General features: G+C 37.2%; 1 protein-coding gene across 1 annotated transcript in view; it reads right to left on the bottom strand.

The window, feature by feature from the left end:
- The window catches only part of TM9SF3 (transmembrane 9 superfamily member 3), a 69187-nt gene that overhangs the window by 17682 nt on the left and 38634 nt on the right, over window positions 1-12871 (bottom strand). Inside the window, exons 8-9 of the mRNA XM_055253971.2 lie at window positions 10802-10896; window positions 7005-7135 (exon numbers count right to left, since the gene is read on the bottom strand). Coding sequence (XP_055109946.1) covers window positions 7005-7135; window positions 10802-10896 — 226 coding nt within the window. The remainder of the gene's footprint in view (window positions 1-7004; window positions 7136-10801; window positions 10897-12871) is intronic.

Below are 12871 nucleotides of genomic sequence, written 5' to 3'. Positions count from 1 at the left end.
TGGGAGGCCAAGGCAGGCGGATCACCTAAGGTCAGGAGTTCAAGGCGAGCCTGGCCAACATGGTGAAAGCCTATCTCTATAAAAATACAAAAATTAGCTGGGCGTGGTGATGCACACCTGTAATCCTAGCTACTGGGGAGGCTGAGGTAGGAGAATCGCTTGAACCCGGGAGGTGGAGGTTGCAGTGAGCCAAGATTGCACCAATGCACTCCAGCCTGGAAAACAGAGCGAGACTCCGCTTCAAAAAAAAAAAAAAAAAAAAAAAAAAAACAGAAACTTAAAAAATATCATTCACCAACAGAATAATATGAAATACTTGAGAATAAATTCAACAAAAGATGGACAAAACCTGAACACTAAAATCTGCGAAACGTTGCTGAGAAAAATTAAAGATATCTAAATAAGTTGAGAGATATACTCTGCTCATTAATCAAAAGACTCAATAATGTTAAGATGTCAATTCTTCACAAATTGTGCTACAGATTCAATGTAATCACAATCAAAACCCCAGAAGACTTTTTATAGAAACTGAGAAGCTGCTTCTAAACTTTATATGGAAATTCAAAGAATATTAGAAAAGCCAAAACAACTTTGAAAAAGAATTGATTTCAGGACTTATAAAGCTATAGTAATCAAGACAATGTGGTATTAGCATTAAAAACAAGACAAATTGAAATAGAACAAATCCAAATGAAACAAGAGAAAATCCAGCAATAAAAATCCACACATACATGGTGGACTGGTTATCAACACAGGTGCTAAGGCAACTCAACAGAGAAAGGATAATCTTTTCAACAAATGGTGCTGGAACAACTGAACAGTCATATATAAAACAAAACAAAACCCCTCTGACCCTTAACTCATACTATATACAAAATTGGCCAAAAATGAATCCTAGACCTAAACTTAAGTGATAAAAGTATAAAATTTCTAGAAGACAACATATAAGGAAAGCTTAGTGATGTTTGGTTTGGCAAAAGACTTCTTAAATGGAATAGAAAAAGCTCAAAGCGGCCGGGCGCGGAGGCTCACGCTTGTAATCCCAGCACTTTGGGAGGCCGAGGCGGGCGGATCACGAGGTCAGGAGATCGAGACCATGGTGAAACCCCGTCTCCACTAAAAATACAAAAAATTAGCCAGGCGTGGTGGTGGGCGCCTGTAGTCCCAGCTACTCGGAGAGGCTGAGGCAGTAGAATGCGTGAACCCGGGAGGCGGAGAGCTTGCAGTGAGCCGAGATCGCACCACTGCACTCCAGCCTGGGTGAAGGGGCGAGACTCCGTCTCAAAAAAAAAAAAAAAAAAAGAAAAAAAAAAAAAGAAAAAGCTCAAAGCATAAAAGAAAAAATATACCAATAAATTAGACTTTAAAATTAGTAACTTTGCCCTTCAAAAAATACTCTTTAGATTATGAAAAGACAACCCACAAAATAGGAGTATATACTTACAAAATACATATAAGAAAAAGGACTTGTATTTACAATATATAAGGAACTCTTATCACTCAATAAGAAGACAATCTATTAAAATAGGCAAAAGATCTGAACATTCATTAAAGAAAATACACAGATGGCAAAAAAGCAAATAAAAAGATCTTCAACATGATTAGTCATTAGGAAATGCTAATTAAAACCGAAAGACACCACTATATACTCATTAGAATAGCTAAAATTAAAAAGACTGACTATATCAAGTGCTGACAGTGATGTGGAACAACTAGAATTTTCACAGAATGCTGATAGAAATGTAAAATGTCAAAACTATTTTGGAAAAGTTTAGCAGTTTCTTGAAAACTTAAACTATCATATGACCCAGCCATTCCACTCCAGTTATTTATCCAAGAGAAACGAAAACATAAGTCCATAGAAAGACTTGCACATAAATACAGTAACTTGATTTGCAATAGCAAAAAACTAGTAAATTACTGGGTAAATGGATAAATTACGGTAAAACCATGCAATTGAAACTATTGGGCAATACAAAGAACAAACTATTCATAAATGCAATATCAGGCTGGGTATGGTGGCTCGTGCCTGTAATCCCAGCACTTTGGGAGGCCAAGATGGGTGGATCACCTGAGGTCAGGAGTTCAAGACCTGCCTGGCCAACATACTGAAACTCTGTTTCTACTAAAAATACAAAAATTAGCCAGGCATGGTAGCACTTGCCTGTAGTCCTAGCTACTAGGGAGGCTGAGGCAGGAGGATTGCTTGAACCCTAGGGGCAGAGGTTGCAGTAAGCTGAGACTGCATCACTGTACTCCAGCCTGGGCTACAGAGCAAGACCCAGTCTCAAAAAAAAATTTTAAAAATGCAACATCAATGAATCTCAAAATAATTGTCATGAGTGAAACAAAAAAGAATATATACTGTATAAGCTACCATTTAAAGGAAATTCGGTAATGCAAATTACACTATGATAAGACAGAGCAGGCTGGTGGTTACCTAAGAATAGGGGAGAGAAAAAAGAAGAAAAGAAAGGATGAACTATAAAGGTATACAACAAAACTTCTGGATGTGACAAACGTCTTTATCTTGAGTGCGGTAATGGTTTCATAAGTGTGTGTGTGTATATATATTAAAATTCATCAAATTGTACACTTTAAATTTATGCAACTTATATGTTAATTTTACCTCGGTACATCAGGAAAAACACACAAACAAAAAAGGGCAAAAACCATACCCACGGCTCTCAGAATTAAGCTAGGATTCCTTTTGACAGAAAGGAAGAAAAGAAAAATGGCCAAAAAAAAAAAGAACAAAAAAACCCATCATCACCACCACCAGCACAACAACAAAGAAAACTAACTATGGGAGAGTCTTGGTTTTCTGTTCTGTAAAATAGGAATAACCACATTAGCTCTGCCTATCTCTTTGGGTTCTTCTGAAAACCAGACAAGATAATGTGTGTGAAAATGCTTTGTAAACTACAAAGTGATACACAAATTTATTATTATTGATCCTTATTATAATTCATCTTCTTAGATTTGGCACATCATTTCAGTCAGGTGAGATCTTTTTAGATGGTGCCTTCATTATTTCAAATTACTAGTTCATTATTTTATATTACTAGTTTCTTCCCTAGTCTCACATCCCTTTTCAATTGAATCAGCAGACCACCATGTCTCTAAGTTATTAATAATCTTTTGAATAGGTCAGAGTCAAGAATATCTGTCACCTTCTACTAAAGGATAGCATGTACATACTATAGCTAATACTTCGATACTCTTACAAGGTAGAACCCACTTTCTTCCTTTCCCTCCTGGAAAAGTAAATTTGCCTGTCCAGTTTTACAGCACCCCTGCTCTCATACAGTTATTCAAACATTACTTAATATGATCTCTCAGTATCTCTAAAAGATCATTTTTATGAGCAACAAGACTTTCAGCTAAGGCAGCTGGGTACTCCTGTACAATCAACTGCCTTGCGTATCTTAGGCTTCACTTCCCTCTTACCAGGGAATCTTTCCTCTTACTTTTTTTGTTTACGGGTTATATTTTATTTGATGAAAAATAAAGAGGAAGAATGGGATGGAGCCATTCTTTTTTTTTTACTTTGTTATATCACTGATCCCACATAACGAGCCTGTGATCTTGATATCTTTATAAAATCCTTTTGCTTGCTTTAGCATTTGTGAACAGCTCACCTTACATGATGAAGTTTTTCTAACATTAGTTTTATAGATCTTTCTTTCTTTTTTTTTTTGAGATGGAGTCTCACTCTTGTTGCCCAGGCTGGAGTGCAGTGGCACGATCTCAGCTCACTGCAACCTCTGCCTCCCGGGTTCAAGCAATTCTCCTGCCTCAGCCTCCCGAGTAGCTGGGATTACAAGTGCCCACCACCACACCTGGCTAATTTTTGTATTTTTAGTAGAGACGGGGTTTCACCACATTGGCCATGGTGATCTCAGGTGATCCACCTGCCTCAGCCTCCCGAAGTGTGGGATTACAGGCATGAGCCACTGTGCCCAGCCAGGTTTATAAATCTTTCTAGAAAAGAAAGGTGATTAGTTCCCATGCTAGCCTGCCTCTGTGAGTTTTAAAACTCTGTAATTTGGTGCTTTGTCCTTTGGAATCCTACAATAAGATCAAAACTTAGGATCTGAGATTTACAGCCCATGAAAGAAAGACTTCATGTCTAAAACCCTTTTCCAGAACATCTTGGCAAATCCTTTCTCATTCCCAAGGAACTCTTACAGGACCAAAACCTTTGGGTAGAGCACCTAAATCATTCTTGGACAAATTCCCAAAATAAAAAGTTTTTAGCTTTCCAGAATCAATCTAATTTTTTTTTTTTTTTTTTTTTTTTTTTGAGACAGAGTCTCACTCTGCCACCCAGGCTGCAGTGCAGTGGCATGATCTCGGCTCACTGCAACCTCTGCCTCCTGGGTTCAAGTGATCAAGTGATTCTCCTGCCTCAGCCTCCCGAGTAGCTGGGATTACACGCCTGCGCTACCATGCCCAGCTAAATTTTGCATTTTCAGTAGAGATAGGGTTTCACCATGTTGGCCAGGCTGATCTCAAACTCCTGAGCTCAAGTGATCCACCCGCCTCAGCCTCCCGTGCCGGAATTACAGGCGTGAGCCATCGTGCCTAGCCAGATGTGGAAACTTTCACAGAACAGAGAATTAGAGTGAAGATAACCCAGAAAAAGGCTTCAAGAGCCAAGAGATCAAAGGAATGGGGGACAGAAAGAGATAAGGCCTGGGGAAGAGCACTTAGGAGGATCTGAAGACTCTGATTCTCAAATTAGGGTATTCAGTTAGTAGGGGTACCTGGCTTCTCAGATACATGGTACCTATGCTCTGGGAGTCTTTTGGCTTACAGATCCATCTCCAGATCCCAGGAACTGGAATCAGGTAAACACTACAGATTGGGTTTAAAGCAGGACAGACTAATTAGCTTGAAAGAAAGCCCTGAGCATTAAAATTTTTTAAATCTCCAAGTGATTCTAGTGTGTGCCCAGGGTTGAGAATCACTGAGTTTATGAGAATATGTAACCATTTCCTTCAGAATGTCAAGAAGTCAAACAATGAAAACCACAAACTTAAGTAGTTCAAGTACTTAATGAAGAGCTGGGTGAAACATTCACCTCAAGTTCTTCAAGTTCATGTTCTAAACAAGTTTTCATACTCTTAAATGGAGAAAAGGAGACAGTAAAGCACACACCTGATTAAAACATGAGGCCAGGGGAATGCCCCTCCCCCGGTATTCCTTCATGAGACTAATGCAAATTAAGAACATAATATTGTAGGAGCCTGCCAAGTACGAACAGTTAGTCTTTTATTCACTAAAGATCAATTTTATAAACCACCTCTGGCTCAGCACAGACTTTAAATATTATATTCTAATAATTTGTAATTATTAAATTATCTAAAAGCAAATTACACTGAATATTAACATTTAAAACTCCATTTACAAATTGGCAAAAATTTACAATTTTAGCGAGACAAAACAACTTTGAAATACCATTTTTACCAATATCAAATACAAAACTTTCTGAGAAAAATCTTAACAGAATCAGAATTTTAATTTTTAAAGCACTATGAAAATAATCAATTCAGCAGATGATCTTTGAGAAGTAACTTGACTCACTCTATGTACTTTCTGATGGCCTGGAACTACTACAAAGCAAATTCTTTCCCTGTCTGGTGTAATTAATTACCTTTCCCTTTTCTAACCATTATCACTTACTTTGGCTTGAAAAAAAAAATTTCCATTCTGAAACAAGTTTCAAAATATTCCTAACTAAAAGGTATTAAAGATTTAATAAAAATGTATAATATTCAATGTGTTTTTGAAAAAAATTGGACTATAAAACAAAGTCACCTGGAATTTTTGGGAAACTATTTGTTAACTCCCATATAATAGAAAGAAAACCCAAACAAGATTAAAACAGATATTGTGGGCTCTAATGGCAGTTCTACCATTAACTGCCTGTACGATTGTGACTAAGTTATTGAGCTTCTGTTAAAAGCAGTAACCACCCTGCAACTTGCATTGGCATATATATGTATGAACATGTATGCACAAGCGTACATTAAGCCTTCACTCTAGTCTAGGCCTAAAATTCTGTTTCTAGTAAAAAGGTAATACCAAGAAGAATTGGGAGACTATGGGTTAACTCATTTTATGTTTTCTGGTTTTAATATACTTAAGTAATTCAAAGAATTTCCAAGCCTGTGATTACAGGTAAGATATGCAAACACATTTTAACATCTATAGCAACGTATATTATTTACAAAAATGCTTACTGAGATTCTTTTTTTTTTTTTTTTTTTTTTTCAGACGGAGTCTGGCTCTGTCGCACAGGCTGGAGTGCAGTGGCGTGATCTCGGCTCACTGCAACCTCCACCTCCCGGGTTCATGCCATTCTCCTGCCTCAGCCTCCCAAGTAGCTGAGACCACAGGTGCCCGCCACCACACCTGGCTAATTTTTTTGTTTTGTATTTTTAGTAGAGACAGGGTTTCACCGTGTTAGCCAGGATGGTCTCAATCTCCTGACCTCGTGATCCACCCACCTCAGCCTACCAAAGTGCTGGGATTAAAGGTGTGAGCCACTGTGCCTGGCCAATGCTTAGTGAGTTTCTAAGAAAAGTATGTTAATACAAAAAAATGTGTCATGGAAAAGCTTTACTTTCTACCACTGCACTCACCTATCACCTTAAAACACCCATGTTTTGTGATTGTCATTATTCTTTCTCTAAGATATATTCACCAGTTCTTCCCATCTTTGATAAAAAGCTATAGTGCTCTCTTTTAAAGTCAGCCTTTCACTTTACTGGCTTACAGAATCAAGAAAAAATAAAAAGCCAACTATAGGTTTAAACTTAACCAAAATTTTATGGAGGCTAACAACAGTAGTATTCTCCTCATCTAACTTTCCACGACTGAGTACGAACTGACTGAAACTATCAAAACATCTAATAAGACGTATTTTGGAGGGACAGTAGGTCTCAGTTAAAATGTGTATACTTTTTCAGTTTAAAAGTAAGATTCAAGCAACTCACCATTGTTCCAAAAGGAATGGCTCTTGAAGCATGGTAATAAATGGCTATGAAATTGATGAAGAAGGCAGTGCCACACACCATAGCTGGGATAAGGAATGCACCAATAAACATCTGCTTTATCCATCTCCTTCCTGAAAAGAAAGGAAACTATGAAGGTTTAATATAATTATTTAGTACCGAATTATTTGTTTGAAATTTTAATATAAAGATCATGAAATTTAACATCTTAATAATTGTTTCAAAACAATAGCTAACAAATACCACAGCTTTTCAAGTACATATAGTGAAATCACAGCTTCTGAAGTGGGTGCACTGGAAAAGAGCAATGACCTGTAATAAAATATTCTGACGTTTTGTCTTGACTCTGCCACTGAACTGCTGTGAACTTTCATAAGCCACTCTATCTCTCTAGGCTACAAGTTGGCCTAGAAAGGGGTTTTTATTATTGGTTTAAAATAAACTGATCAAAAAAAAGAGAAAGGGGTTTTAAAACTATTCCTTGGAGTTCTGGAACTTCTTGGCATGCCCATGAAGTCACTGGTGAAGAAAAATCCCAGGTCCCCTTACCCCTGCTTCAACCAGAACAATTACATTTTCAACAGTTTTACACATTGGAGTTTCATGTAAGTTTTCATTTGAAAAGCAGGTTACACTGCTTTAAAAAGAAGAAAAAAGTCTAAAAACCAGTGAGTTTTAAAAAAAAGAACATCAAAAGAAACTCACTTGAGATTTTTCAGCACCCTAAGACAGGGCAAAAAAAATTTAAACATGAAATAAAAAATAAAAAACCCTGAGTTAGCCTGTAAGTTTGTCCTTAGCTCTAAAATTGTAATTATAAATATGTATTTAAGAGCATTTCTATGTTTGAAAAGAAAAAAAACCAATGTGTTTCATAAGCTCTCTCTCAGCAATCAGAACTACAGATTTATAAGTTTTACTATTTCTCTGTACCTCTGTGTATTGCCAAAATTCTATACATTGAGCTATTATTCAAATAATCAAGGGAACAAACTTTTTAACTATGTAATAAAAAAATCTTCGGTTGTGCTCATATAGACCAGAAGAGCAACAGACAGCTGTCTAATACAGCAGATGGTAAAGCTCGCAGAAAATATCTTCAAACAGCTTAGAAACACTGAATCACTATCAAAATTCAACTCCACAATCATAAGCAACAGGGACCCAAACAGAAAATACCATAGAAAAATAAGCAAAACCCTAATTTTTGTTTTCTGCTATATAGAGTTCTTTTAAAACATCTGTTACAGAATTATTAGCTAAAATCGTAACGTTCCTCCAGAAAAACTCCTTAATTCTGAGTTTTCTCTCCTGTTTCATTTCTTTTCCGGTTAAGTTTCAAAAACCTCTCCTTTCTAACTGATACCCAGCATTGTAACAACACAAAAAGGTGGTGATTAATTAAAGCATTACTTCTATTTAATTCTAACACTTTCTTGCATTTTCTTTTCCTGCACTTTCCACTATCTTCTCAGATTCAGACATGTATCAACAAAACTGTGGCCGGGCGTGCTGGCTCATGCCTGTAATACCAGCACTTTGGGAAGCTGAGACGAGCAGATCACCTGAGGTCAGGAGTTCAAGACCAGCCTGGCCAACATGGTGAAACTCCGTCTCTACTAAAAATAAAAAATTGGCCGGGCATGGTGACACGCGCCTGTAATCCTATCTATTGAGCAGGCTGAGGCAGGACAATCGCTTGAACCCAGGAGGTGGAGGTTGCAGTGAGCTGAGATCGTGCCATTGCACTCCAGACTGGGAGACAAGAGCGAAACTCCATCTCAAAATCAATCATCAATCAATCAATCTCCTCATCCAACTCTCTATTTCTCCCTTTCCTTTTAACAGTCAAAAAGAATCCTGTACACATTCCGCTGGGTGCAATCAGTAGCCCAAGTATCTGCATTGTTGTGTTTTCTACTGCTCTTCAAACCCTTGAAGTCTCTGGCTAAGGTCCTGGACACCACCGGCTTCAAACCAGATCTACAGCATTATAGTGCACTGAGGACAGTGTGAAGACCTTGAGCTTCACTGTAGTTCAAATCCTGAGATAAGTCTGAAAAATTCTTGATCCTCTGGGTTGACTTCTACATTGACCTGGTTTTTGAGGCTTGATCGGACAAAATATCAGGACACTATCAGATCTCCTCAGGACACTACCAATCAGAACATAATCTTTAGATTACATTTTGTAAGACCTGATATTTCTAGACCCGAGCCTGAACTCTGTCAGCTTTCAAGAATAAGTGTAGTAAAGGAAAGTTGGGCTGGGTGTTCTTAACTTGCAGTCAGACTAAAAACAAATTTATGTCCAACTTTAAATAAATTTCCTGTTTTAAATAAACCTGTTTCTGCTGTGGAGACTATTTTGAGAGTCATAAACTAAAATTTTAGCCTAATTAATTTCCAGGTCAAATTCAAAGTAGAAGTTGCCTCATGTGTCCTTATTTCCTTAGGATGTAGTCCTATATGATAGGACTCATTTCCCATACCTGCGAGTCGAATTTAGAGACTGAACATCTACCTAAAATAGTCAGGAACCCATAGTGACACTCCCTCAGTCAAACCAAATAATTATCTATACTGAACGCACAGGTCACATTAAGTCTAGGAAGATTAATAAAAAAGCAATGGTAAACCAAGATATAATCCTACGCTCCGATTTCCTATAACCTATAAGTGTGCCCAGTCTACTAAAAGAAGGCAGGATCCCCTAATGCTGACACTGCTTAAGATGGGCTGTGGAAAATCACAACTCCATCCTTGGAAATATAATTTTAAGGTATTTCAACAACACTTCATTCATAAACTAAAATGAAAATCTACCAATTTTTGTACTTTTCTGACCTCAGACTACTGCAGGGAATACAAGGCATTTCTGAATGCCACTGCAGAAAAAAACACCAAGGAGCAGTATCCTTGTATCATCGTGTTATTAGTTCCATTAATTTCAAGTAATAGTAGTAAAGGAGCAACAGGATATTTAAGACAAAGTGCTCTTAGCAAGAGACTGTGACAGTGACAAAGAATAGCAGAAATCTTTGCAAAGGGTCCTTTGATAAAACTAACAGTCAACAGAAATACATAACTTTCCTTCCTATTCTCTTTCCATTGTCCAGAAACTTTACCCACAGACCATTACATATGCCTTTATATTCATCTACAAAGCTTTTTTTCTGTGTGGATGCATCACATGGAGCACATCTACAGCCAGGCACCTCAAAGCAAATAGTATCAATAACTTAAATGCACTCTCCTACATGTTCCTCAGGGCAAATTACATGGTGCACAAAGGAGATTATCTACTAATTATTCATAATTTTAGGAAATAAAACGCGAGAATTCCACAAAAGCAAGATAGAACACACAATAGGTTTGGTAGAAATTATGTGAAATGAGATAACAAAGAATTTTACAATGGCTGTTCTGCACATTTTAAATTCCAAATATCTCACAGTTGGCCAGGCACTTTGCGAGGCCGAATCACTTGAGGTCAGGAGTTCCACAGCAGCCTGGCTAACATGGTGAAATCTCGTCTCTACTAAAAATACAAAATTAGCTGGGTGTGGTGGCACACACCTGTAATTCCAAGCTACTCAGGAGACTGAGACATGAGAATCACTTGAACCCAGGAGGTGGAGATTGCAGTGAGCAGAGATTGCACCACTGCACTCCAGCCTGGGTGATGGAGTGAGACTCTCTTAAAACAAACAAAAAAATCTCATAGTAAAATATTAGCATCTATAATTAACAACATGAAGTGAGAATTCGTAAGTTACCTCCTTGTCTAGCATACAGACTTCCTCCAAAATAACCATTCACTGGAGATGTAGCAGCATAGACAAATATGGCTGTACTGAGCATTGATCCTCTCCTAAAAAGGCAAAAAAAAAAAAAATTAAAACCAACAATTTAAAGAAAACATCATACAGTCTATTATATTAGCATAACTTTAACAGAAACACAAAAATACCACAACCTGGACTACAAATAAAACTCAAAAGATTCTCTATAGTGAATGATTTTGTAGTTAAAACTGCATTTATATGATACCTGGCTGATCCTAATTTTATTATCCTGCAGTTAAATGTTATGATATATTCTAAGCAAGTATTTCACATTTACTTGGCAAAAATACTAGAAGGTGACACTAAAACTGTTTTGTGACCCTGTACACCAATCCCATAATATGGAACAAGATGTTCATCTGTTAAGAAAAACGACTGGAATAGTTTGTTTCATAACTTGATTCAATTGCTTATGATTCTTGCCTGCAAACAGAAATAAAATACTAGTATAATCTATATTAAATACTATTATTTTAGATGGAATAACACTGAGACTTTCTCTGTTTCCCTCATGCTGCTGAAAATGATTTTTAGGCCAGGCTCACACCTGTAATCCCAGCACTTTGGAAAGCCAAGGTAGGCAGATCACGTGAGGTCAGGAGTTTGAAACCAGCCTGGCCAACATGGCAAAACCCTGCCTCTACTAAAAATACACAAATTAGCCATGTGTGGTGGCAGGTGCCTGTAATTCCAACTACTCGAGAGGCTGAGGCAGGAGAACTACTTGAACCTGGGAGGCAGAGGCAGCAGTGAGCTGAGAACGCATCACTGCACTCCAGCCTGGATGACAAAGCAAGACTCCATTTCAAAAAAAAAAAGTAAAAATGTAAAAATTAAAATCAGACATACGATTTTTAAAAAGTCTATAGGTCCTTCACTTCTTTGTTCACAAATATTCTATGGGCATTCCCTCCTCATGTACCTCAAATAAACCATTTTTATCTACGTTGAAAAACCTGCTGAGGGAGGCAACAGTCCTCCTTACTCATCTCTCCAAGATGGGATGTGGGAAACATCTGAAGAGGTATTTAGCCTACACCTGCCACAGTCTTACCACTCTCCACTGAAAAGTTTCAGAGTAGCAGCAGCAGCACTAACAAGCTTACTCCTCACCTTCTCAAACTCTATGCCTTCTCAATATCACACTATAACAGGCACCCACATTGATACTGATCCTCTACTTTATACCCTCAAAATATTTTTCCTCTGATTGCTATAGTGACCACAGAGGCAAAGTAATTTTTACGTTACACTATCTGCTCTTTATCCTTTAGAATCATTCCTATTCAAGTGATTTATCCCAATTTTGTGTGCAAATTTTTCATTTTCTCACCACTTCGTATTATTATTTTCTCTATTCTCATTTCCATAACATAGCAAATTAAGAAAAGAGTTCTAGAATAAGATTGCCTAGGTTCCAATCCCAGCTCACTAACACTCTTTACTAATAAAGGGTGCTCATTGATCTCAGATCATTTCTCTGAGCTTTAGTTTCCTGGTCTGTAGAATGGAAATAGAATAGTTCCTTCATAGGGTTGATGTGAAGATTAAGGGATCAAATGTGCATGAAACACCTAAGGTGAAACCTCAATAAGTTGGCCACTTTTATATAATAATAAATCCTTAATGCTTTAGTACTTACATAAGTAATGAATTATATTCACTTCAAATAAACACAACACAGAACAACCACTTACAGTAATTATAGGCTAAAATAACAATGCATGACTTGCCTGCTAATATTATACATTAGTGAGTGGTTTCTTATTTATAAAAGTTGAAGGTCTTTAAGTAGAAGAGCTTCTGCATTTAAAAAAAAAAAAATGAGTTGCCAAATTTTAACACTAACATTTTGAAAAGGAAGCGGCAAAAACTTGGATTCTAGAAGAGATTATCTTCTAGTGGCTCATAAGACTGTGACAGTACAGCCAGTGTCAATTTGATAGTGATTAACTTAATCCAGTGTTTAATGTAAAGCACGACTTCTTGGTAGATTTGAGA

The sequence above is a fragment of the Symphalangus syndactylus genome, chromosome 2, assembly GCF_028878055.3.
Source record: "Symphalangus syndactylus isolate Jambi chromosome 2, NHGRI_mSymSyn1-v2.1_pri, whole genome shotgun sequence".
NCBI classification, from domain to species: domain Eukaryota; kingdom Metazoa; phylum Chordata; class Mammalia; order Primates; family Hylobatidae; genus Symphalangus; species Symphalangus syndactylus.
The sequence above is the reverse complement of the archived record's forward strand: the minus strand, read 5'-3'. Positions and strand labels throughout refer to the sequence as shown.